General features: G+C 38.9%; 1 protein-coding gene across 2 annotated transcripts in view; it reads left to right on the top strand.

Annotated features, from left to right (window-relative positions):
- PCYT1A (phosphate cytidylyltransferase 1A, choline) overlaps positions 1-26,240 on the top strand; it is a 44,345-nt gene continuing 18,105 nt past the window's right edge. Inside the window, exons 1-2 of one of the 2 annotated variants that reach the window (XM_059163008.1) lie at positions 1-144; positions 18,323-18,449. In XM_059163008.1, coding sequence (XP_059018991.1) covers positions 18,333-18,449 — 117 coding nt within the window. In that variant the 5' untranslated portion in view covers positions 1-144; positions 18,323-18,332. Of the gene's footprint in view, positions 145-215; positions 235-18,322; positions 18,450-26,240 lie in introns of those variants that run through there. The other variant, XM_059163009.1, reaches the window with a different exon arrangement.

The raw sequence follows: 26,240 nt of genomic DNA, 5'->3' as shown, positions 1-26,240 counted from the left end.
GGCAGTAGGCGGGACTTCCGGGCCGCTGTTCCGTCAGCTGCCTTTCCCGGGCGTCTCCCCGCAACCTCTTCAACTTCCCTCGTCCGTGACGCGGCGCCCGGGAGAAAGCTGCCGGGACTCGGGCCCGCGGAGCGTGAACTGCAGGTGAGGATCCGGTGTGTGCATCTCCTCGCGGCTGTCTCTGAGAGGACACGCTGTGTGGCTAGGACCGCCAGGAGACTGACTGAAGACTGGGTCAGTGACAGCGAGGGGAGTGCGAAGCGGGGTTACGAGGCTGCTGTGACCCTGGGCAGTGACAGCGAGGGGACTGTGACCGAGAGGTAGCTGCTTGCGAGGAGTGTGCGACCCAGGAGCGGTGAATGCGAAGGGACTCTGACCTCGGAGAGCACGAGGCGGAGGCTGCGAGAGGACTATGAGGAAAGTCTGAGACAGTGCCCCGGAGGAGACTCCGGGTGGAGGGATAGTGACTGTGCAGGGAATCCGATCTAAGGGAACCTGAAGCAGCGGCCGGGGGCGGGGAGGGGGGGCGGATCTTTGACTCAGGAGCAGTAACTTTGAGGGGCTGACTTGGACAACAGTGTGGGCTCGGTGCCTGGACATGGTACTGCAGGGTTGTGTTGGGCACAGGGTGTGGTTGAGCGGTCATGACTGAGCAGAAGGTGTGTAGTATAAAGAACGCGAGTCTGGGTGGCACTTATCAGACCTGAGTTTAACTTTATGGACAAACGTCTTGTGGCTGGAAAGCTTACCTCAAAGCCCAGCTCCAGTTTCTTTCTTTCTTTTTAAAAGATTTTATTTATTTACTTGATAGTGTCATTGGGAGAGGGAGCACAAGAGGGAGAAGGAGCATCAAGGTTCCTGCTGAGCAGGGAACCTGACTTGGGGCTCGATCCGAGGACCCCGGAATCATGACCTGAGCCGAACGCAGACTCATAAGGCCTGAGACATCCAGGCATCCTATCAGCTCCAGGGTCTTCTTTAGTGAATGGGAAGTTAGGACTAATGTTTACTAGACTAGGGGTTCCATGCTATTATTGGGTTATGAAATCCGTTTAGTGGATAGCACCTGAATTTCTTTTAATGAAATATAATAGAAATTTTCAGTGTGTTCACATAGTATTTTTTCATGAAACTTGTTTCAGTTATGTATGTGATGGTGATGTAAAATTGAATTCATATATCCTAAAATGTATGAAATGTAGTAAAAATGTTTAAACTCAGTTTATTTCTGAGTTTTCTTTCAGGTCTAAAATGCCATGATTCTTTGTTTAGGGGACTGTTTAGAAGTTCAAAGACTGGCCCTACCACTGGGGCAGGGGTGAAGGGGGATAGGTTCCATCAGATTGACTTAATTGGAGAAGGCTTCCCAAATATAATTGAGGTGACTGGTTATGACTGAAGATTGAAACTCAAGATCTCAGTTGTAGAACCAGAACTTAACATATTGAAATAGGGACAGTGATATTTATAGAAGCAATGAGGATATAGGTGTTTGTGATAGGAAAAACTGCTAGGAATAGACATTGAGAAAGGGGAAGCTTTGAGGAGGGTAGGAACAAGACTTAAGAAGGGAACTGAAGATAGAGACAGAGAACATTCTGCCAATACGGACTTCAGGGTTCTTTTCAATCTTTATATTTAGTGATTCTGTAAGCACCATGAATTGCTGGTAAAAAGATATTAGTTGAGAATGGAATTGGTGCAATAATCAGTAGTAAGCAGATGGTGACCATAATGTGGAAGAAAGGATGATGCTAGGAAAGTCAACAGTGGTGACTAGAATACCATATGGGAGAGGCTTTGGTGTATTTAGCTGTCCAGCTCCATGATTTATGTACTAGAGGCCAACACTGGCAAACTAGGAATAATACCATGCTGTGAGTAAATTCAGATGATGTTTTAGCTGGTGGTTTTATCCCCTACTGATCCCCATTCCTGAGGGCTGTTAGCAATGCAGATGAAATGAACTAAAGTGAGTTTCACTATCTCCTCTCTACAAACTTTTGTAGAAGGTGCTACTGATTGTACACCCAGTGATTTTTTTAAACAATATTTAATAGAAGAAGTTTGAGGGGCGCCTGGGTGGCTCAGTGGGTTAAAGCCTCTGTCTTCGGCTCAGGTCATGATCCCAGAGTCCTGGGATCGAGCCCCAGCATCGGGCGCTCTGCTCAGCAGGGAGTCTGCTTCCCACCCCCCCCACCTCTCTGCCTACTTGTGATCTGTCAAATAAATAAATAAAATATTTTTTAAAAAATCGAAGTTTGAGGTAATTTTAGCCTATTTGATGCTGCAATTATCTGATAACGTAATAGGGACCCTCACCTCCTACACACATATACTTTGTGATAGAGGAAGGTAGTTCAGAAAGTTTCTTGAGTGGTATGGTATTGAGTTGTGAATGATGGGGGAGAGGCTTTGTTTAGTCAAAAAATGGCTAGTTACACCTTCTTCTAAAACATTAGATGTTTACTTGGCTTACACTTATACATAACTGAAAGGAACTACTTCTGTAACAGAATACGGTTGACCCTTGAGCAACACATGTTTGAGCTGCATGGGTTCACATACACGTGAATTTTTTTTTCTGATAAATACAATATATACTATAAATGTATTTTTTCTTTCCTATGATTTACTTTTTTTTTTTTTTTTTTTTTTTTTTTTTCAAGAGAGAAAAAGGGGAGGGGCAGAGGGAGAGAAAGAATCTTAAATAGGCTCCACACTTAGCTTGGAGCTGAAACGGGACTTCATCTTACAATCCTGAGAACATGACCTGAGCCAAAATCAAGATTCAGATGCTTAATTGATTTTCATAAAAAAAAAAAAAAAGATTTTGTTTATTGATTTATTTGAGAGAGTGAGAGATCACACGCAAGAGGAGGAGAAGAGGAAGAAGCAGACTCCTTGCTGAGGAGGGAGCCCAATATGGGGCTTGATCTTAGGACCCAGGGACCATGACCTGAGCCAAAGGCAAACACTTAACGGATGGAGCCACCCAGGCCCCTCAGCCCCCTTATGATTTTCTTAATAACATTTTCTTTTTTTTAGCTTCCTTGTATTCCTTGTCAGAATATGGTAAATAATATGTATAATATACAAAATATGTTAATCAACCATCAGTGTTATTGGTAAGTCTTCCAGTCAGCAGTAGGCTTCTTTTGAAGGGTCAAAAGTTATAAGCAGACTTTCAAGTGTGTGTGTTGGGGAACAGTGCCCCTAACCTCTGTGTTGTTCAAAGGTCAGTTGTATATGCTTCAAGATAACTGACTTAGAAGACATTTAGGCTTGGAGACTGCATCACTGCCTCTGGGGTCCTTTGTGTTTGTTGAATGAAAGGATTCTTTTGACCTACACTGCTTTGCAAATTCCCTTCAAAAACCAGTGTAATGGCCTGATTGATAAAGAATGAACTTTATTCCTTTCTTAGCCTACGATTTTTCTTCCCATAAATAGGTGAGGTTTTGTTTTTCTTGGGGTCCCTGTCTTTGGATATGTGATCCCTTAGGGTGAATAATCTAGTCAGAGTCTTAGATTTAGAAATCCCAGGTTACTTATCTGATGTTAACACTAACTCACTCTGTGACTAAGGGAAGAACTGTTTGCTTTCTCTTGTTTTAGCTTTTCTGACTATGGCAGTGGTAACTATTTTTCTGCTTAAACAGTTTTTAATCATCAGAAACATAGGCATCCTCACCAAATTTTGTATATAGTCTCATGGAGTTTGTAAACCACCTGACCCCATTCATGATTCCCCTATGGAGCTGTCTGACCTATAGGTTAGACATGATTCTCTGAGGGAGCTAAATAACTTTTCCATGTTATAAATGCTGATAAAAATTGATTTAAAAAATATTTATAGAAAAAGCAAGCATAATAATTTGCTATTGTTATTAATGTTGAGTAATGACAAAATAGTAATAATTATAATTTTCTTATGCTTTACTTTTCATGTGTTTGCATAACTGATCTGAAGTCAGATCTTTTGAATTTTTCTACCGTTAGAGAGCTCCCTCTTCTATAATTCAGACAAGAAATTCAGGGAATATACACATTTTTACGTACTCTATTTTGCAGTATGTGCCATAGCTCCACTTCAAGAAGAAAAAAAAAAAAGAACTGTTTGTGAGTCTCTAAAAAATATTTGGCACTATGTTTGTTTACATACATTACTTCATTAATATAAATAATTTAATTGCTTGTATTTTACTATTTGCAAACCAAATAAGTAGGTAGATATATACCTGGACTTTTTTGGTTTTTGTTTTGTCTTTTTTTCCCTTTCTTTTGATAACTCTATTGTTAAAAGTTACATTAGTTTGAAGCTTTCTTTATTTGTCCTAGAATGACTGCCAATGAGCGAGGGATCCCCTGGGTCTGCCAGGCTGTTATATCACACTCACAACTATTTGCAAACCAATTTTGAAGTGAAGGCCGGTAAAAAAAATAGTGACATATGGTCTTTGCTCTATGCTAAAGAACAAAATGGGTGTGTGGCACTTAACAGAAAATAGGTTTTTTGTTTTGTTTTTAAAGTAGATTTTCTTAATTTAAAGGAAATTATCCTAGGTGTGATTATCTTTGTTTATTTTTTGGCCCTAGAGTAGAAATATTAATCTTTTTTTGTGCCAAGGGCCCCTTTGGCAATATGGTGGAACCTTGTGGATTCCCTTTTGGAATAATATTATTATCCCAAGCAAAGAATTAAATACATAAAACAAAAAGGAAACTATGTTGAAATAAAGTTACCAAAATGCTTTTGAAATGTGTGATATGAGAGACTCCTGGGTGGCTCAGTCATTTGAGTATCTAACTCTTGATCTCAGGATTGTGAGTTCAAGCCCCAAGTTGTGCTCCATGCTCAGTGTGAGGCCTACTTAAAAATATATATATATAAAAAAATGTGTAATATAATACTATATATGATTTTTATTAACATCATAAATAATGTTTATTATTAGTGGATCTTATAGCCATAATATTTAAAAATGATCATATGTTTAAATAGTATTTCAAGATATTTTTAATAAGTGTGATGTTATCTGAAAGGATCAAAGATTTCTATTATTGAAATCTATTACTGTTGTACCATATGTTCATAATTGAAGGAAATTGTGAATTTACCAGAGGTTAGTAAAAATGAAGATACAATTTTTTTTTGTCCAAATTCCAGACTTCCCTGAATCTGTCATAGACCCTGTCTTAGATATACGAATTCCATAACCCACTCTAGGAAAAGCAGAATCTAAACACAGTGTTTACTCACTGAATTTTGTAGTGGAATGGTGGGAGAGCAAAATTATTCAACCATAAAAATTAGTACAAGTGTCCCTTGTGGTTTTTAGGATAGTCTCTTTCCTGAAATATTCTGTTGTGTGGTGAGGCCCAAATACAACCTTTATTTTGTTCTATGGTGAACCGAGGGTCTGGCACAGTGTAAGTGCCCACTCAGTGTCTGTTGAATAAAGGTTTCTCTGGAGAAATTAGAGGGAAGAGATCAAGTTCAAAACTAAGATCTTAGATGTGGCAATTTAGTAGCCTCAAATATTGAGGCATAACATTGAGCTCTGGTTTAAAACTAGTCTGTTAATGTGGTTATATTGTGGTCTTTACCTTATCATTTAGAATTTCCCAAATCAGGCATACTTATGACTTATTCTATATAGTGTGGTAATATATACAGATTAGTGACATAAACTGCAGTAGTCCTATATCAGAAAGTTACAGTATAATTTCTTGAAATCATATTCCTCGCACTGACTTCTACTTTACTGTTTGCATAATCTAGGTAGGATTTGCTATCTAATTAATGATAAAACTGGTTCTTTCTTCATTTAGTATAAGAGATGGCAACTTTCTTGGCAAACTTGGCAAACTTTTTTTCAAAAGGACCAGATAGTAAATATTGGATAGTAAATATTGAACTTTACAAGTCATACAGTGTCTGTTGCCAACTACTCAGCTGTGCAGTTATAGCACAAAAGCAGCCATAGACAGTACATCAGTGAATGAGCATAGTTGTGTTCCAGTAAAACTTTAATTTCAAAAGCAGTCAGTGGGCCAATTTTGGCCTGTGAGGTCTGCTGGTTCTTGAACCCAGTCCCTCCTCTCCACTGTGGGTTAAATATATCTTCCCTCCAGCTTCAAAGGTCTTTGCACAGGGATGACATGACTGCATTCTTCTCTTTGGAAAGGCCTGAGTATATAGCAGATTACATGATTAATGCCAAGAGTATTAGATGCACTTTGACCTAGAAGTTCACAGAGCTTGCCTCTTTTTTTTTTTTTTAACATATAATGTATTATTAGCCCCACAGAACTTGCCTCTTAAGAGCACCACTTTATTAAGCTCCACAGTGGTGGAAACAGGTAAAGATCCCAAGTATAAAGTATGCTTGCTCACTCAGCTTTGGAACTGGACATTGGTATGCCAATAGGAAGTTACTGAGCGTATGGTTTTACTGAGGAAGACAATGTCCCAGAGACGGGAGAAGCAGGAATAGAATGCAAAGGAAAAATTCATGTCTCCTCTTTTTGCAGATATTTCCCTGTAGTACTCTGTCAAATTTGAATTCAGTTTTTGAAACTTGAAGAATGTATGTGCTTGCAGTTTGCTATTACTTAATTTGTTGCATAGGTTAGGAAGCATCTTGTCACCCTGAGATGCTTACTAGATCTCTTAGTAATAAGGAAGTAGAATAGAAGGGGTGGGGGTGGGAGTCCTTAAAACTACAGTTACAGGAGATTGTCATCTTTAAAACACAAGTGTATGCATACCAGTACCCAGATTTTGTCTCCGTTAGGACACATAGATTGGAAAAATACTTTACTAGGTTTATCCTCAGTTATCTTCTCACTGCCACCCTTCCCACCTCACACACATTTTCACTTCGCTGTACTTTCTTAGTAGCAAAATTGATGCATCCAAGCAGGCATTTATCGAAGCATTGAAGAACAAGGCAAGCAGTGTGTTCTGGGAGGTGAGTCAGCAGAAATGGAGCCAGATTTTGTGAATCTGAGTAAAAATCACAGGCACAGATACGACATTCTGTATTTTGAAAGCAATTTAAAGACCCTAATTTGCTTAATAGGCATGGTGGTGGTGTGGTGGTAGTGGCTGTTATGTCTATATTTAGATTTGTGCATTAGTGGGGATTTTGACTAAAGATAGGTTACTAGGGACTGTAAAGGTACCAATGTTAGATCAGGCCTTACACATGCTATCAGCTCTCTTTAGCTCTCTTTTGTTATAATTTCATTTTACAAAGAAACTTTTTTGTAGGATAAACTGCTAAGGAAATAGGAAGCCTTGGCACACCCTAATGAGTTGAAGACAGAGGCTCTGTATCCTGTCTCCAACTACTTTCATTCTGACTTTTCCTAGGTTAATTAATACGGATGCTATGGCTGGAAGCCAGGATCCACCTATAGAGTATTAGGTAATTCTCCACTCCCCATCCCCATTCTGATCTTATACTATATTGGTTCTGAAGAGGTACCGTCTTTTTCCAACCTTATCACCTTCTGTTATGTTAAGGCAGCCATGTATGTGTTTGGTTTTTTTTCCTTGCTTGAATGTAGATGTTTAAAGCTACCCCCTTTCCCAGGGAAACCACTGTACTTTTACTTAATGGTGTTGGTTGATTACAGAGGTATAGTTATGATAAACGGAGAGTTTGGGAAGTATTGTTCCTCATTGTTGGAGGAACAGGGCAGTTGTGAATGTTGTAAAGGTGATCTGGTTTTAGGAATAGCAAAGTTTCAGTATAACGAACTAAAAGCCAACATGTATTTACTATTCTGAGTATGCTCTCATCCTCCCACATACCTTTTCTCAGTGGCAAACGGGGTATGTCAGGCATCTTTTGTAACTTCTGGGGAACTGGTCATTTTTTCCAGTAAGGCACTAATAGTTAAATTATTCTATATGCTTTCATGGTGTGTAAGTTAGTAGATGTGAGGAAACATGGGGTTGGTCTAAGAGAGATCCAGTGGGGCGCCTGGGTGGCTCAGTGGGTTAAAGCCTCTGCCTTCGGCTCAGGTCACAATCCCAGGGTCCTGGGATAGAGCCCTGCATCGGGCTTTCTGCTCAGCAGGGAGCCTGCTTTCCGTCCCCCAACCCCTCTCTGTCTCTCTGCCTACTTGTGATCTCTGTCAAATGAATAAAACCTAAAAAAAAAAAAAAAAAAAAAAAAAAAAAGAGAGCCAGTGAAAAATGGTCTCTTTGGTGATCTGTAGAGTCAAAGTTTAAAAAATAATAGTAGTTTTAGAGGAAAAAAGGCATGAGAGTTAATCTTATTATGATTTCAAAATTCTTTTAGAGTTATTATTGAAAAATGTGATCTTGGTGTTCTCCATTTCCTTAGAAAGTGGATAAGATACAGAAGTGTTTTACATTAAATACCAAATGTATTCGGTATATTTGTTTCAAATCCATGGGATCTTAAGACCTGAGTTTCAGTCTAATGTGTAATGTTCAGTTTAAAGTGTAATGTAAAATACAGTGTAATATACAAAAGTCATCTTTAGAAAATAGAAGAACTGTATCTAAGCAGATAAGGAATGGTGTAACCAGATAAGGAAAAACACTTTTAACCAGGTGGGAGCTTTGTTGTGCCATCTTTGATACACTTATAAACTGACAAGAGCTTGACTCCTTTCCATCAAAAGAAAACAGTAATTTATAAGTGCTTTTCAAAATTTCAAAAGTGGTTTTCTATACTTAGTATATTTATTCAAATAGTAATTGAGTATGCCTACTATGTGCCAGAGCTCGTTGCTGAATACTAAATGCACCAACTGTGATTTTTGTGGTTAAGTGATGAGAAACCCAGTTTAACTAATTTAAGCAAAAAGGGGAATGAATGTATTGGTTGGCACAGTTAGACAAGGATCTAAATTCTCCCCATAATCTGCTTGCTTTCTATGTGTCAGTGCTTTCAAAAAAGTCTCTCCTCCTGGTGGTAGGATCGCCACTAGATTGTCACAGGATGCTTCCCAAAGCCATGTCTCTCTAGGTTCAGGTCCCCAGGGAGAGGTGATAATCTTCATCCAAGCATTTCCATCTGGTGAGTTCTGAAAAGTACTCTGATTCAACTGACTTAGGTCACCTATTACTGTCCATTTTCCCTCTCTTCTCCAATCTGTGGCCAGGAGAAGGTGATATGCTGATTGGTTAAAGTTTCATACATGTGATCTGATGAGATTTGAGGTTGAAGCTTACCAAATAGACCAAATGAAAGTGAGCCCATAAATAAAAATGGGCTCTTTTCAGAGCAGGAGGATTGAACAGTGGGAAGACAAACAACAAATATCTGCTACATAAGGGAATTTATAGTGTAATTTCTCATTTGATCCTTAGCATGATTTAGAAATTAAGTATATTTTATTAGAGCCTTCCCTAATCACATAGATAAACTCTTACCTAGAGTTAAGGTACTGGAAGAGCTAGAATTAAATCCCAGTTTATATGATATTCGTAGTCTAGTGTCCTTTCTGCTCTTCTACTCTGGCCCAAACCAAAATAAGTCTCCCAGAGTTCTTGAGTATTTTGCTGTTGATAGGCCCAGTGAGAAGGTGAAAATTAAATTCCTGACAGTGTAATACATGGTTCTGATTAAATTCTTGTATGACCATTTTATATACTAGGCAGCATAGTGGTGCTGTTAAGTCCACAGACCCTAGAATCAAAATGCCTAGGTTCAAATACTGTTTTTGCCCTGTCCTAGGTGACCTTGGTCATTTAACTTAGCGGTGCCTCAATTTCCTCATCTTCAAAATAGGGATAATAGTATTAACTTATAGGATTTTGTGAGGACTAAGTTATTTAACATATGCAAAGGTTAAAACTTCCTGGCATGTAGGAAGTGTGCTAAATAAATGTTAGCTATAATTATTATCATCACTATTATCATAATCTTTGGTATTGTGATAGAGAAATGTGGGTTTTGTGATAATGCAATAAAACAGATTTACATCTGATTGAATGCTAATCATTAAGATATTTAAATATATTCTCTATTCTGGGTTGTTGGTTTTTTTCCCCCGTAAGACTTTATTTGAGAGAGAAGGAGCGTGTGAGATCGAGTGCGAGCAGGGCGGAGGAATCTAGTGGTAGGTCATGTTGGTGTATGGTGACATACCCTGGTTAGTATTTTCAGCAGTTACCTGGATGGAGATGGATTATAGACTTCATAAAATTATGGTAAATAGCAAATATTATAGATGGCATTCAAGATTTGAAATTATTTTAACAGATTGGAATAAGCAAAAAGATGAACCACGATGGACTTTAACAGGATAATGACCAACAAAATGAATAAGTATCTTTCTATACAACCTCTGCTTGAATGTCCTGGTGTGCCAAAGTGAAATGCCTCTTGAGGTGACCCAGTCCTGTTTCGCATAACTCTTATTCCTAAAAAGGTTTTTATTAAGTTCAGTTAACATTTATAACTCTTCCTCTACCATCCAGTGATCCATTTTTTGTTGTCTGAATGTTTGCTTTATCCAACATGACAGGCATTCAAATATTTAGAGATAGTTACCAGGTATCTTCTTGTAATAGTATGGTATTGTTTCGTATTATATGTTGTAGTGGTTAGGAGTTTGTAGTCTGCAGCCAAGTTGACTGAATTTGATTCCCAGCTTCACTACTTAATAGCTGTGTAGCCTTATCATCTGTGCCTCAGTTTTAATGATCAATTGCCATCTCTGTCAGGACACGACACCATGAAAGGTAGAAGGCTCCCTGCTTAGTGGTGAGTCAGATTCTCCCTCTGCCCTTCCCCTAACCCCCTCTCTCTCTTTCTTAAATATATAAATAAAATCTTTTTGAGGGGTGCCTGGTTGGCTCAGTGGGTTAAGCCTCTGCCTTCGGCTCGGGTCATGATCTCAGTGTCCTGGGATGGAGCCCCACATCGGGCTCTCTGCTCAGCAGGGAGCCTGCTTCCCTCTGCCTACTTGTGATCTTTGTCGAATAAAGAAAGAAAAATCTTAAAAAAAAATCTTTTTTTTAAAAGTATACTTTTCATAATAGTAATCCTAGGGGGGAAACTTGACAAACTCTTTTTGGATATAGGGGATACACACGAAGGCAAACTTTAAGGCAGATGATGACAACGACTACTACTAAATAATATAGCAGCTAATGCTTACAAGTACTTACTTTGTGCCTGGCACTGAACTAAGGCTTACATGGATCACTCCATTTGAATCTCATTTACTGGATGATGCAACTCTGGCAATTAAGGAATTTGTCCAAGTTCTTATAGCTGGTAGGTAGTAGAGAAGGGATTCATACTTGGGTAATCTGATTTTAGGGCCTGAACTCTTTTTTTTTTTTAAGATTTTATTTATTTATTTGACAGAGAGAGATCACAAGAAGGCAGAGAGGCAGACAGAGAGAGAGAGGAGGAAGCGGGCTCTCTGCTCAGCAGGGACTCGATCCCAGCACCCTGAGATCATGATCTGAGCCGAAGGCAGCGGCTTAACCCACTGAGCCACCCAGGTGCCCAGGGCCTGAACTCTTAACATCATTACACTATGCTGATGGAGTGAGGTTAAAATTTCTGTATTTCTTAAAATAGAGCATGGATAAAAAATACTGAGAAACACTGCCTTAGACATTTGATTAAGGGTGCTTATATAAGGCAGATGGAGAGATTTTGTTATATGTACTCAATTGAAATACAGGTAAAATATACTAGTATTACTGTTATTTACCAAAGGGCTTTATAACATGTTTATAACAACAGTAACCACTATAACCACAGTAACCACTTGATCCCTTCCATGTTTGTGAATTTTACTTTAGCTTTAATAAGCTAATCATACAAATCCTTTCTCTTGAGTCCTCATTGTGATATTTTATATTTTTTGTATGATTTTTAATCTAGTGAAATAGAATGGGTATCACAAGGTCCAATTACCCCGGTACCAATTTGGTTTAAATATATTTAAACCACACTGGCAGTATTTTAACTCTTAGAAGGCGAGCCTTTGCTTCTTTATAGTATGATAATATCCATCATGTGTTTGTCTAGTTAAGTTGAATCATATGACAAGATGGTTCAGTACTGGGGCACCTGGGTGGCTCAGTGGGTTAAAGCCTCTGCCTTCAGCTCAGGTCATGGTCTCAGGGTCCTGGGATCAAGCCCCACATCGGGCTCTCTGCTCAGCCAGGAGCCTGCTTCCTCCTCTCTCTCTCTCTGCCTGCCTCTCTGCCTCCTTGTGATCTCTCTGTCAAATAAATAAATAAAATATTTTTTAAAAAAAAGATGGTTCAGTACTTTAAGAAGTAAGCAGTTAGAAAGCAAAGCAAATCTCATGTTACATATATTTTGCCACAGTATAAAAAACAAACAGACAAAAAAACAAAGCAAAGTTGAAGTCAGGGAGGGAGGGATGGATTCTAATGTGGTATGAGGAAACTTGAGGGTGGTAGTAATGTTGATTATCTTAATTTTGATGATTCACAGATGTATAGATATGTTAAAACTCATTAAATCATATACTTTAAATACAGTTTATTGTCTCAATTATACTTCAGTAAAGCTATAAAAATATTAATGGACATATACCTTTCCACTCTCCCACCTCTGACAAAGTGCAAAGACTTCTGAAGAAATTCATATAAACATGTCTTTGGATGTGTTAAGTATTTTTCTATTAAACATTAAGGAATTTTAACTTGAAGTTATAGAAAATAATTGTTGAAATCCAATATAACATTTATTTATTTATTTATGGTACCCTTAAAACTGTTTTGTATCATGGATGGAAAGTACAGGTGCTTTTACAATGACACCTATTTGTAATGTCAGAAGAGGGAGGAACAGAGATGAAAGAATTCTTTTATTTTAAGATTTTATTTATTTATTTATTTGACTGAGAGAACACAAATAAGCAGAGTGTCCGGCAGAGGGAGAAGAAGAAAGTGGCTCACCACCAAGCAGAGAGCCCAACACAGGGCTTGATCCCAGGACCCCAGGATCACGACCTGAGCTGAAGGCAGATACCCAACCAACTGAACCACCCAGGTGTCTTGAGATTAAAGAAGTCTTTATTGCTTAAGTTGAAAGTTTATAAGAAAATCCTAGCAAAACTATCCAATAGGAAAGATCTACACATCTGTACAGCTGACAGATTGGGCTGACTCTGAATGAGACCAATAGCCACATCAGTTCTTTTCAATTGGTCCTGAGACCTTGTTTACCTTTAAGTACTGTGACCTTTCTTCTACTGTGCAGTTAGGACTTAAGTCTGCAAGAACTTAAGGGACCCATGCTATAGAGAGAATGTTCTTGACAGAAGTAGCAGTATTGATGAGACAGCTTCTTTTTTAAAAATCTTGGACTTCCGGGAGACAGAAGAATATAGTGGTAGTGACTTTGGAATTAGACAAGTCTGGATTTAAATCCTGGCTCTCTCTTCCCACGCCTAGCTTTGTGATCTCTTGGATAGGTTACTTAGCTTCCCTTTTCCTTAATTTTCTCATTTGTAGGTTGGGGCTAATAGTACCTGCATCTCGTGTCATATACGTTAAATGAGAGTAATGCATAAAGTACCTAGCATAGTGCCTGGCACATAGTAAGTATTCAAAAAAAGAGAGCCATTATTATGACTATTGCTGTTATGTTTTAGTAATCTAAACTAGATTAGATTAGATTACTAAAACATATACATCTTGGAATATTTGTATCATTGATACTAATTCAAAAAGTTAGGAAAGAGAAGGAATCAATTTCTAGAGAACCTGAAAGACAGTCTTATATGAGACTTATATGAGTGGAAAATTGTTACAGAACATTTAAAAAATTTTTTTAAAGATTTTATCTGTCAGAGAAGTGCATGCGCAAGCAGGGGGAGCAGCAGACAGAAGGAGAAGCAGGCTCCCTATTGAGCAAGGAGTCTGATGTGGACTCGATCCCAGGACCCTGGGATCATGACCTGAGCCGAAGGCAGACGCTTAAGTGACTGAGCCACCTAGGTGTCCCTATTAAAAAATGTTTTAAAAATTGAACTTTTTATTTGAAAAAATGTAAAGTCTATAGAAAAGTTATAAGAATATTAAAATTAACTCCTTTATGCCCCATCTAGTTTTATAGATTGGTAACATTTTGGCCTATTTGCTTTAATTAAAAAAAAAATGTTTATTTATTTGAGAGTGCACCAGTCGGGGTAGGGACAGAGGGAGAGAGAATCTTCAAGCAAATCCCCTATTGAGTGTGGAGCCTGAGATTGGGGCTCAATCCCAAGGCCTGTGAAATCATGGCCTGAGCTGGAATCAAAAGTTGGATGCTTATCTGAGAGCCACCCAGGCGCCCCTACTTTACCATTGATTTTTTAAAATGTAAGGTAGTATACACAATTTTCTTCTTTTTTCTCCCCCTCCTTCTCATCCTCTTCTCCCTTCGTCTGCTGCTGCTGCTTCTGCTTGTTTCTTCTGCTTCTCCTGCTTCTGCTTCTGCTGCATCTTCTGCTTCTCCTCCTTTTTCTTTTGCTGCTTCTGCTTCTTGTGCTTCTCCTTCTTTTTCTTCTGCTTCTACTTCTGCTTTTCCTCCTCCTTTCTCTTCCGCTTCTGCTTCTCCTTTTTTTTCTTCTGCTGTTTCTTTTGCTTCTTCCCCTCCTCCTTCCTCTGCTTCTCTTCTTTTTTTCTTCTTCTGCTGCTTCTGCTTCTTCTTTTGCTGCTGCTTCTGCTGCTGCTTCTGCTGTTTCTTCTGATTCTGCTGCTTCTACTACTACTTCTGCTTCTACTACTACTTCTTCTTATCCTGCTTCTGCTACTTCTTCTTCTGCTTCTGCTGAGGGTTAGTTGCAGAAATCATGACCCTTTTCCCCCAGGTACTTCAGCTTTTTCTCCTAAAAACAAGGAAAGTCTGTTACATAACACAGTGTAATTATCAACTGTATTTTAACATTGATGTGTATTATGATTTGTTACACAGTCCGTATTCAAATTTTACTGATCATCTTTTTTTTTTTTTAAAGATTTTATTTATTTATTTGACAGACAGAGATCACAAGTAGGCAGAGAGGCAGGCAGAGTGAGAGGGGACAAGCAGGCTCGCCGCTGAGCAGAGAGCCCGATGCGGGGCTTGATCCCGGGACGCTGGGATCATGACCTGAACCGAAGGCAGAGGCTTAACCCACTGAGCCTCCCAGGCGCCCCTACTGATCGTCTTTTTTTTTTTTTTTTTTTTTTAATTTTTATTTATTTTTATTTTATTATTTTTTAAATTTTTTATTTTTTTATAAACATGTATTTTTATCCCCAGGGGTACAGGTCTGTGAGTCGCCAGGTTTACACACTTCACAGCACTCACCAAAGCACATACCCTCCCCAATGTCCATAATGATCGTCTTAATAACTATCCTTTATAACAATTTCTCCCCCAATATAGAAATGAAATTTAGTTGTCTTTTCTTTGGAACAATTCCTCAGCCTTTCATTGTTTTTCATGATGGACATTTTTTGAAGAATAACTGGCCTGTTGTTTTACAGAATGTCCTTTGAGGTTTGTTTGCTTGTTCCTCATAAACCCATACAGGGTATGCTTTTTGGGGTAATATGTCCTCAGTGCCTCAAATCAGGAGGCATTATTGGTGATGTTAATTAACTCGGATCACTTAGCAAAGAGATTTTTTCATTCTAAAAGTAACGCTTTTACCTTTGTAATTAATAAGTAATCTATAAGGGTTGCTTAATATACTTGGAGATGTAAGGGCCTACTTAGCCAGAGCAGCCCCACCTTAGTAGAACAGCCATTTTGTTGTATATTCAGTGAACTTAGATTGACCCTGCCCCCCAGAGGAACTCACTTAGAAACAGGTCTGGGAAACTGGTAAAATATGGCCGACCAGCCCCTGATAAAAGGGCCCATATACCAGGACGTGTCAGGTCAGGGAGAGATAACAGAGCCCAGAATGCAAGTATGAGTCAGGCCAGGTGGAGACATCCAGTCAGCAAAGCACACATACTATCTCCCTGACTACCAAAGAATGTGGGCCCCGCCTTTTGGGCGCCAATTCTGACCAAGGTGATAGGCTAGTTCAAATAGCTACTATAGGGTGAATTGTAAAGTTGGCCACCCCTGTGTGACCTAGCATGACTGTGCAGCTTTCTTTGTGTGTTACAATCTCATTGGCCTCCTGTGTGAGACCAGGCTCAACCACATGGCCTTGGCTTTATAAAAGTTAGTCTGTAAGGCAGGGAGGGGTCGCCTTCTCTGTAAGAGGTGGCCCCAGCCGGTGGGTTTGGTTCTCGATGCTTGGCGAGAAATAAAGCTTTGCTTGACCTTCACTTTGTATCAGTCTTGTCCTTTTGTCCACGGACCCTTCAGGAGATACTTTGAAACTCTGTAAATATCCTGTTTTTAAACAAACTTTCCCCCAGTGGTTTGAGAATTCCAAGGGGCATTTTTGTATCATTAACATGTGGTTTCTTCAGTTGAATTGAAGTCATCTTGAGAAAGTAGTTTTTACTTCAAAAAATATGTTAAAGTACCCTATACACAGTAAGTTCCCAGTACTAGTGACTACCTGACCTTCAACTTCCTGACACAAGATTGCTGATTTCATTTCTTATAATGGATTTTATTTGCTTACCCTGAGAAGTTAACAGGTACTTAAACAAAGTCCTATTATATGCAAATTAGAAATGGTCGCTAATTGGACTGATTAGGTGGGGTTTTTTAGTTTTTTTTTTTAAGATTTTATTTATTGATTTATTTGAGAGAGAGAGAGCAAGCACAAGCAGAGGGGCAGAGGGAGCGGGCTCCTCACTGAGCAGGGATCCTGATGACATGGGGCTTGATCCCAGGACCCCGGGATCATGACCTGAGCCAAAGGCAGTTGTTTAACTGGCTGAACTATCTCGGCACTTCTGATTACTTTTTTTAGTAGGCCTCTCAGACCAGTGAGGTGGAAATAGTATAACCTTTGGATATTTTGAAAGAAAAATTAATAATGAAGAAAAGCTCTCATCATCACTAGAAAACTTGTTAAATGTATAGTACCCTTATTCCGTTTTAATTTGGGTTTGTGATGAAAGGAAGTTTCTGGGTGGTGTTCATCTTTCACTTTAGACTGTGACATTTTTCGTGTCAGCCTAATACTTAGCCAGCACTCATGGGTGTCACCTTTAGTCTCTAAGAATTAGGTCAGGTTTCCTGTAGATCTTGTCACATTGCCACTTTAGCTGGAGGAAAGAAAGTAAAGCACAATTGCAGTTGTTTAGATGAACATCTTATTCAAGAGAGGTTATTAGAGGCAGTGAGGTGGAGTAGAATGTCCTCATTCTGTCTGGCATTTGTTTTGTTTTTCATCTCTGCTCTAAGGATCTTCTACCTTCCATGGTATCATGTCTTGGCAGAGATGGCAATTGAACATTAAAGTTCTTCTATCCCCAATTTCTGGCTGATGCCTAAAATTACATCATCATTAAATTAACTTATTTGTGCAAATTATGATACCCAAGAAAAATGCAGATACCCTTGCAGGGTGTAGGAGAGGTAGCAAAGCCAACATCTAAACATGACACATCATATATTTAGAACTTTTCTGTGGTAGCTAGTTGCTAGAAGCTCTCTCTGCTAAGTGAGACACTGGGGGCAAAGAGAAGCTTGGATGGGGTTTTAATAGTTTAATAGTTGGGGACTCTGAACAAGCTTACAGTGCTGATTCTAAAAGAGGAAAGGAAAATGGGTATTGGAAAAGTAAGAGGAAGGACACTTAAAAGATAAAGTACACTATACAATTTTCATAGCTCTAACCATGTGGAGTGGTCTGTGAAACCTACAGAGCATTTATAATTTTAGAAAAATCCAGCTTTGTTAAGCCAGGAATTGGTGATTGTTGTCTCTTTTTAAAAAAGCTCCTTTTCCCCCCATCTGCATCAAAAACATACCTTTCACACTTCCTTGTACTTGTTATCAAGTCTCCAGATGTCCTAGGGATGTTATAAGGGGTGGTGGTAAAAATCTGTATAACTAACTTTCTCCAAGTTATTAGAAATTTTACATTCAGTCAGGATATGGAATTAGCAATTAGTATACAGGCTACATTGGTCAGGGTAATAATTTCCAAGGTCAGGTGATTAATTGTGGCTGTTGTTCCAGAGAGGCATTTCAGTATTTGTACTAGAGGCACATGTTTATTGAAGCTTTGTTGTTTTTGCCAGATGCATTTGGCTCATGTTGTGAAGTGTGTGCTATGGGATTGATCTTTTGCTGAGTGTATCTCTGTTAACATTTCTGAAATACTGGTGACAGACTTTTTCTCTACTTGAATGAGAAAAAAATTCTTTTTCACTTTCTATGACCAGTTAAAAGAAGATGGATGCACAGAGTTCAGCCAAAATGAACACAAGAAAGAGGAGAAAAGAGGTACCTGGACCCAACGGGGCAGCAGAAGAAGATGGAATTTCTTCAAAAATGCCACGCTGTGCAGTTGTAAGGAAAAGATTTCTTTGTTGAACACTTAACCTGGCAGGGGGAGGGTAGAAACTGATAAAAAATTGATGATATCAATATGACAACTCTTCTTAAATTATGGAAAGAATGAATAGTAAGTGTGAATAATATTTTCACAGTTGCTGGAAATGTTATGCTTTCTTTTCAAATTGTAGCTCATTGCTCAGTTGCAAGAACTTTACATTGAAACTGGGAAAAGAATGTTAGGAAAAAAAAGAATATTAGAAAAAATTGGAAGTGGTATATATATTTAAGATCGAATTAAAACTAATAGAATAGAGAAATTGGAGCAGCCATCTGATCTTAGTGTCAGCTCATAATGTTTAGTTTTCTGTCTTTTTTCCTCCACTATCCTTCCTTTACTCTATTACTGGTTATATCTTAGATGAGAGCCTTTTTCTGTTACTGCCTACCTGTGTTCCTTTATCCCTGGGACGTTATCTCATATTTGCTAACTACTGCCAAACCTTTGCTGTTCCAAACTGCTCATCCTGTCTTGGTTTGGTACACTTCTTTAAGCTTCCCCCAAAAAACATGTCAAAGACCACATACACAATTGAGGTTATTATTGATATATAATATTATGAAGTCCATGTTTTAAAATTCCGGTGAAAGGATTGTATGTTTCTGTGTTTTCTTTACCTATATTGGCCATTAGCCATTGATCAAACTGTGGTTTCCACTTTTAGTTCTGGAGCTTCATGTAGTACAAAGGGAAAAATATTTTTACTCTGACACAATTAACATTTGTTCCAAAGCAGTACTCTTATCTTGAGCAGTAAAAGCAACTTGATTCCCCCAATAGGAGATACATGCTTTGGACCTGTTATTGATGATGATATTGATGGTAGGGGCAAGTGTATTAGTTTTCTATTGCTGCTTAACACATTGCCACAAATTTAGTGGCCTAAAACTGTACAGATATATTATCTTATAGTTCTGGAGGTCAGAAGTCTGAAATGGGTTTCAAAAGGCTAAAATCAAAGTGTTGATAGGGCTGGAGATTCTAAGGGAGAATCTGTATTTTATTGTCTTTTCCATCTTTGAGAGGCTGCCCCCATTACTTTGCTCATGGTGCAAGCCAGCAATCACATTACTCTGATTACTGCTTCTACCATCACATCTCTTCTGATTCTGACTTTTCTGCCTCTCTCATTCACTTACAGAGACCCTTATGATTACATTGAACATACCTGAATAATCCAGAATAATCACCCTGTTTCAAAATCATTTTTTTTTAAAGATTTTATTTATTTGACAGAGAGAGAGATCACAAGTAGGCAGAGCAGCAGACAGAGGGAGAGGAGGAAGCAGGCTCTCTGCTGAGCAGAGAGCCCAATGCAGGGCTCGATTCCAGGACCCTGAGATCATGACCTGAGCTGAAGACAGAGACTTAACCCACTGAGCCACCCAGGCTCCCTCAAAATCATTTAATTTAATCATATCTGCAAAGCCCTTTTGCCATGTAAGGTACAAGTCACAGGTTCTAGAGAATAACATGTAGACATCTTTGGAGGACACTGTAGCAAGTATACTCAGAAAGTGAATCAGCAGTAAACAAAACAGGCCATTGTTAATTTCTGAATGCTTCTCAGAGAATTGAGGTTAAGGAGATGATGGTAAGCACCAAGTTTAGCAATCAGTGTTGGAGTAGGGCAAGTAATAACCAAGTAGGCGATAGTTGTTGCCAGTCACAATAGCCAAGGATAGAGCAAAGGAAGCCAGTCTTAGTGGAATGGGCTCTTAAACGACTTAAATTTCTTTGGCCTTAGAATTGAGGAATTTCAGTGCTTTAAATTACTTAGCTTCATATATTCATGTCACAAATCAGCTGAGTGACTTCCTACTTATTCCACATTCCTCTCTGGTACACATTGGCTATTTAGCATGCGCTAATGGTCAAAGATCCACTCACCCAACAGGCCGTACTAAACCTAGTGAGGAGTGTCTGCTAAATAAACTTGTTTGTCATCTCTGTTGTATACTTGCACATTCTATCTCTGACCCCTTTTCAGCTCTGTAGCAAAAGCAAACGATTTTTTTTCCTTTTTTGTAGTAACAGTTCTATTGAGATCATATAATCCACCCATTTAAACTGTACAGTTCAGTGGTTTGGGGTATATTTAGAGTAGTGCAACCATCATCACAACAAATTTTACAATATTTTCATCACCTCCCAAAAGAGTCCCATCCCATTCGCAGTCACTTCCCATTACTTCCTAACTTCCAGCCTCTGGAAATCATTCTTTAGTTCTCTATAGAATTTTCCTATTCTGAACATTACATATAAATGGCATATGTACAATACATAGTATTGTGGCCAGTTTCTTTTCACTGAGAATGTTTTCAAGATTCATTAATGTTGAGCATGTTTTTAAGATTCATTAATGTTGTAGCATGGAAGCATTACCAAGTATTAGTAGCTGGGGTGGTGGGTCAGAATGAATTGGAAAGAAGAGAGAAAATAATTAAGGAGGAAAAATAAAGGCATAACGTTATGGCTAGTTTTGTTTATAAGTATAAGGAATTTACTGATAGATATTTCTAAAGGTACAATCAAAAAGAATCACAAAAATATTTATGAAGAATAAGACTTTTAGCCTATTTTAATATTTATCATATGTATAAATAAATCACAAATTGGCAACAGGTCTGCTAATGGAGATTTCACAATCTCATAATCAGAACATCTATTTGCCAGTTGCTATGCATTAGAGATGCAAAGATGAAAAGACCTTGCCTTTAAGAAGTTCACAGATGGGGTGCCTGGGTGGCTCGGTGGGTTAAAGCCTCTGCCTTTGGCTCAGGTCATGATTCCAGGGTTCTGGGATTGAGCCCTGCATTGGGTTCTCTGCTCAACAGGGAGTCTGTTTCTCCCTTTTCCTCGCCCTATGTGCGCTCGCTCTCTCTCACTCTCTCGCTCTCTCTCTCAAAGAAAGAAAGAAAGATCTAAAAAAAAAAAACAAAAAAAACTCACAGACAAATGGGGGAAATAGAAAATAGATAAATAAGGTACTGAATGAGGAGTGCCTGGGTGGCTGGGTGGCTCAGTCAGTTAAGCATCTGACTCTAGATTTCAGCTCAGGTCATGATTATCAGGGTTGTGAGGTTGAGCTCCACACAGGCTTTGTGGTGAGCAGGGAGCCTGCTTAGAATTCTTTCTCCTTGGGGCGCCTGGGTGGCTCAGTGGGTTAAAGCCTCTGCTTTCGGCTCAGATCATGGTCCCGGGATCCTGGGATCGAGCCCCACATCGGGCTCTCTGCTCTGCGGGGAGCCTGCTTCCTTCTCTCTCTCTGCCTGCCTCTCTGCCTACTTGCGATCTCTGTCAAATAAATAAATAAAATATTAAAAAAAAAAAAAAAGAATTCTTTCTCCTTTTCCCTCAGCCCCTCCCCTGCTTGCATATTCTCTCTCTTAAAAAAAAAAAAAGATACAAAATGGAAGAGCTAAATAGAAGAAAGAAGTACAATGGCTGCCTAGGGGAGCAATAGATAAACTTTGATCTCTAGAGGTGGGGACAGTGGTTTGGAAAAGCTTCACTGAGAAGATTATTTCTGAGTTGAACTTTGAAGGATAAATAGGAATTCAAGAAACGGACAAGGGGCACCTGGGTGGCTCAGTTGGTTAAGCGTCTGACACTTGATCTCAGCTCAGGTCTTATCTCATGGTTATGAGTTCAAGCTTTATGTTGGGCTCCATGCTGGTCATAGAACCCACTGGGAAAAAAAAAAAAAACAAACTCCTGGGGCACCTGGGTGGCTCAGTGGGTTAAGCCTCTGCCTTCAGCTCAGGTCATGATCTCAGGGTCCTGAGATCCAGCCCCACATCGGGCTCTCTGCCCAGCATGGAGTCGGCTTCCCTTCCTCTCTCTCTGCCTGCCTCCCTGCCTACTTGTGATCTCTGTCTGTCAAATAAATAAATAAATCTTTAAAAAAAATAAAGTTTGGGATAAAAATCTGGAATAGATAAGGTAAGCAAGAAGCTGATTATGAAGAATCTTTTTTTTTTTTTTTAAGATTTTATTTATTTATTCGACAGAGAGAGATTACAAGTAGGCAGAGAGGCAGGCAGAGAGAGAGGAGGAAGCAGGCTCCCTGCTGAGCAGAGAGCCCGATGCGGGACTCAATCCCAGGACCCTGAGATCATGACCTGAGCCGAAGTCAGCGGCTTAACCCACTGAGCCACCCAGGCGCCCCTGATTATGAAGAATCTTGTGTGCTATGCTTAGGATTTTGAACTTTATCCTGTGGATAATGTGATCAGATTTGTAGGTTAGAAGATCATTCTGATTGATTTGGAAAGGATTAGTTGAAACAGGGATTGACAGAAACCAAAAGATTAGTTGTGAGATGGTTGTAATGATCCAGGCTGGAGATAATGAGAACTTCAACTACAATTTTTAAGGGTTAAAATAGACAATCCTTGGACATCAGGATGTAAAGGATAAGAGGTGTTAAAGATGACTCCTAGATTTCAGTCCTAGGTAGATTGTATAGATGGGGTGCTTCTTACTTGAAGTAGAAATATAGAAAGATGAATTAGGAGAAAGATGATTTTAACTTAGTACAAGTTCAACTTAGAAGATCTAGGAGACATCCAAATAGTGATTAGATGCATGAACTCATTGTTTACCTTCACTGAAATGGCAGTAGGAGTTGTAAAATTATTGCTTTTCTTCCTTCCTTCCTTCCTTCCTTCCTTCTCTCACCTCTCCTCCCTTTCCCCTTCCTCCTTTTTTCTTTTCTTTTGTTTGTTCCTTTCTTCTTCCTCCCTCCCTCCCTTCCTTCCTTCCCATCCCGAGGGCATGGAATCTTTTTGCTTTGTTCCTTATGCCTTCTTTCTCAGTATTCCTCTTGACTTCACAGCCTTTCCCATAGCATTATGGGGGGGGGGGGAATGGATCTCAGTAAGACCTGTTAACATTTGTGCAGCATGTTTGGGTAAAAGGGAAATGTTTATCTGTGTCATTGTGAAAGTTTCTGCTAAAAAATATTTAAGAATCCTTGGAAGTAGAGTACTGGGAAGCCAGTATCAAGTTCTAGTTATAATCTGATTTATTGCCATTCCTTTTTTTTTAAAGATTTATTTATTTATTTATTTGACAGAGATCACAAGTAGACAGACAGGCAGGCAGAGACAGAGGAGGAAACAGGCTCCCCACTGAGCATAGAGACCGATGCGGGACTCTATCCTAGGACCCGGGGATCATGACCTAAGCTGAAGGCAGAGGCTTTAACCCAGTGAGCCACCCAGGCACCCCTCCATTCCTTATTCTTAAGGACACCAGAATCTCATCTCTTCCAGTGGAATTTTGAAGAATAGTGAGTTAATATATGTAGACATAATCAGGAAAAAGTTTCTATGAAAGCAATATTGTATTCAGAAAATCATTCATAATTTGGAGATGATTATTAATCGTTATAATAGTATTAGTTATAATTTGTATAGAATTAGAAACGATATGGCATCTAGAATCTAATCTCTTAGATTAATACAATTTAGTTAATTTTGTTGGCATAATGAAACCTGTGTGCCATAGAATGGGAGAGAAAATGAGCTCACGTTGATGATGACCTAAATTTGTTGAGTGCCACTATATGTGAAACATTGCTCTAGTTGCTTTACATATGCTCTTTTATTTAATCCTTGTAGCCACCTTGTGGGGCAGGTGTTATATTCCATTTAAGAGAAAATGAAAGCTGTGATTTCACAGCTATTAAGTGATGGAGTTAAGATTTTTTTTTTTGAAAGATTTTATTTATTTATTATGTCACAAAGAGAGAGAGAGAGAGTCCACAAGCAAGGGGAACAGCAGGCTCCCCACTGAGCAAGGAGCCCGATATGGGACTCAGTCCCAGGACCCTGGGATCATGACCTGAATTGAAGGCAGACATTTAACCTACTGAGCCACCCAGGCATGCCTAGAGTTGGGATTTAGATCTAAGGTTTTTTTCGAGTTCTAAATCCATGCCCTTTCACTTATGCTTCATGATCAGATAGTTGAATGACTTGAAAATAATATTCTGTAGGATTCCATTAAGGTTAAAATGAAGAAGGTGTGTTTTAGGAGAATAAAGGTAGAAATACTTAGTCCTACTTTTATAAGGCTTAGTTTCTAGAGACGCTATTTTTAGACAGATATTTTTAGAAATACTATCCATTCTAACTAGAAGCAATTCTGGAGAGAGAGATTTTGCTGATCTGTTGTAGTTGAAGAAATTTAGGTTTCATTTTCTATACTTAGGAAGAATTGAAACCCCAGCCAGGAGGGATACCTGCATTTTTTAATTTTTTTTTTTTAAGATTTTATTTATTTATTTGACAGAGAGAAACCACAAGTAGATGGAGAGGCAGGCAGAGAGAGAGAGAGGGAAGCGGGCTCCCTGCTGAGCAGAGAGCCCAATGCAGGACTCGATCCCAGGACCCTGAGATCATGACCTGAGCAGCAGCTTAACCCACTGAGCCACCCAGGCGCCCCAAGGGATACCTGCATTTGCTTTCTGCCTTGGTATGTACACAGTATACAGGGAAGATTGAAGAAACAGTTGTAAAAGGACACTTTTTTTTTTTTTTTTAAGATTTTATTTTATTTGTTTTAGAGAGAGAAAAAGAAGGAATGTGGGTATGCTTGAGTGGGGGGAGGGGCAGAGGGAGAGGGAGAAAGAGAATCCCAAGCAGAACTCTGTGCTGACCACAGAGCCTGACACAGGGCTTGATCCCAGGACCCTGAAATCATAACCTGAGCCGAAATCAAGAGTTGGACACTTAATTGACAGCCACCCAGGTGCCTTGAAATATAGGATACTTTAATGTATCTTTTTAAATTGAGATTAAATTAATATAACATAAAATTCATTGTTTAAACCATTATAAAATGTGCAATTCAGTGGGTTTTTTAGTGTATTCACAATGTTATGCAACCATCATCACTATCTCATTCCAGAACATTTTCATCACCACAAATAGAAGCCCCATATCTATTAGCAGTCACCTCCCCATCCCTTCAGCCTATTCCCTGGCAACCACTAATCTACTTTTCTCTAGGTCTTTGTCTATTTTGGACATTTCATATAAATGGAATCTTAAAGTATGTGGACTTTTTTATCTGACTTCTTATATTTAACATTGTTTTCAAGGTCCATCCAGGTGGTAGCATGTATTAATACTGCACTCCTTTTTATAATACACATAGACATACCATTTTGTTTATCCATTCATCAGTTGATGCACATTTAGATTGTTTCTACTTTTTGGCTATTGTAAATAATGCTTTCATGAACATTATTCATATATAGGTTTGTGTGTGTGTGTGTGTGTGTGTGTTTTCAGGGGCACCTGGCTGGTCCAGTCAGTCTCCCAGGACTGTGCAATTTTTGATCTTGAGGTCCTGAATTCAAGCCCTATGTTGGGCATAGACCCTACTTAAAAAAATAATAATAAAATAAAATCTTTGTTTTCATCCTTTTGGTTATATACCCAGGAATGTAATTTCTGGATCATATGGTATTCTGTGTTTAACATTTTGAAGAACTGTTTTCCAGAGTTGGGCACCAGTTTATATTCACAGCAGCTGTGTGTGAAGGTTCCGGTTTCTCCACATTCTTGCCATCACTGTTATTGCCAGTGTTTTTGCTCATAGCCATCCTAGTGGGTGTGAAGTGGTATCATTGTGGTTTTCATTTGCATTTCCATGATGACTAACATTGTTGAGCATCTTTCCATGGGTTTTTTGGGCATTAGTATATCTTCTTTAGAGAAATGTCTAGATCC

Source organism: Mustela lutreola, chromosome 2 (genome assembly GCF_030435805.1).
Source record: "Mustela lutreola isolate mMusLut2 chromosome 2, mMusLut2.pri, whole genome shotgun sequence".
In the NCBI taxonomy this organism is placed as follows: Eukaryota; Metazoa; Chordata; class Mammalia; order Carnivora; family Mustelidae; genus Mustela; species Mustela lutreola.
This window is presented reverse-complemented; position numbering and strand designations above follow the sequence as displayed.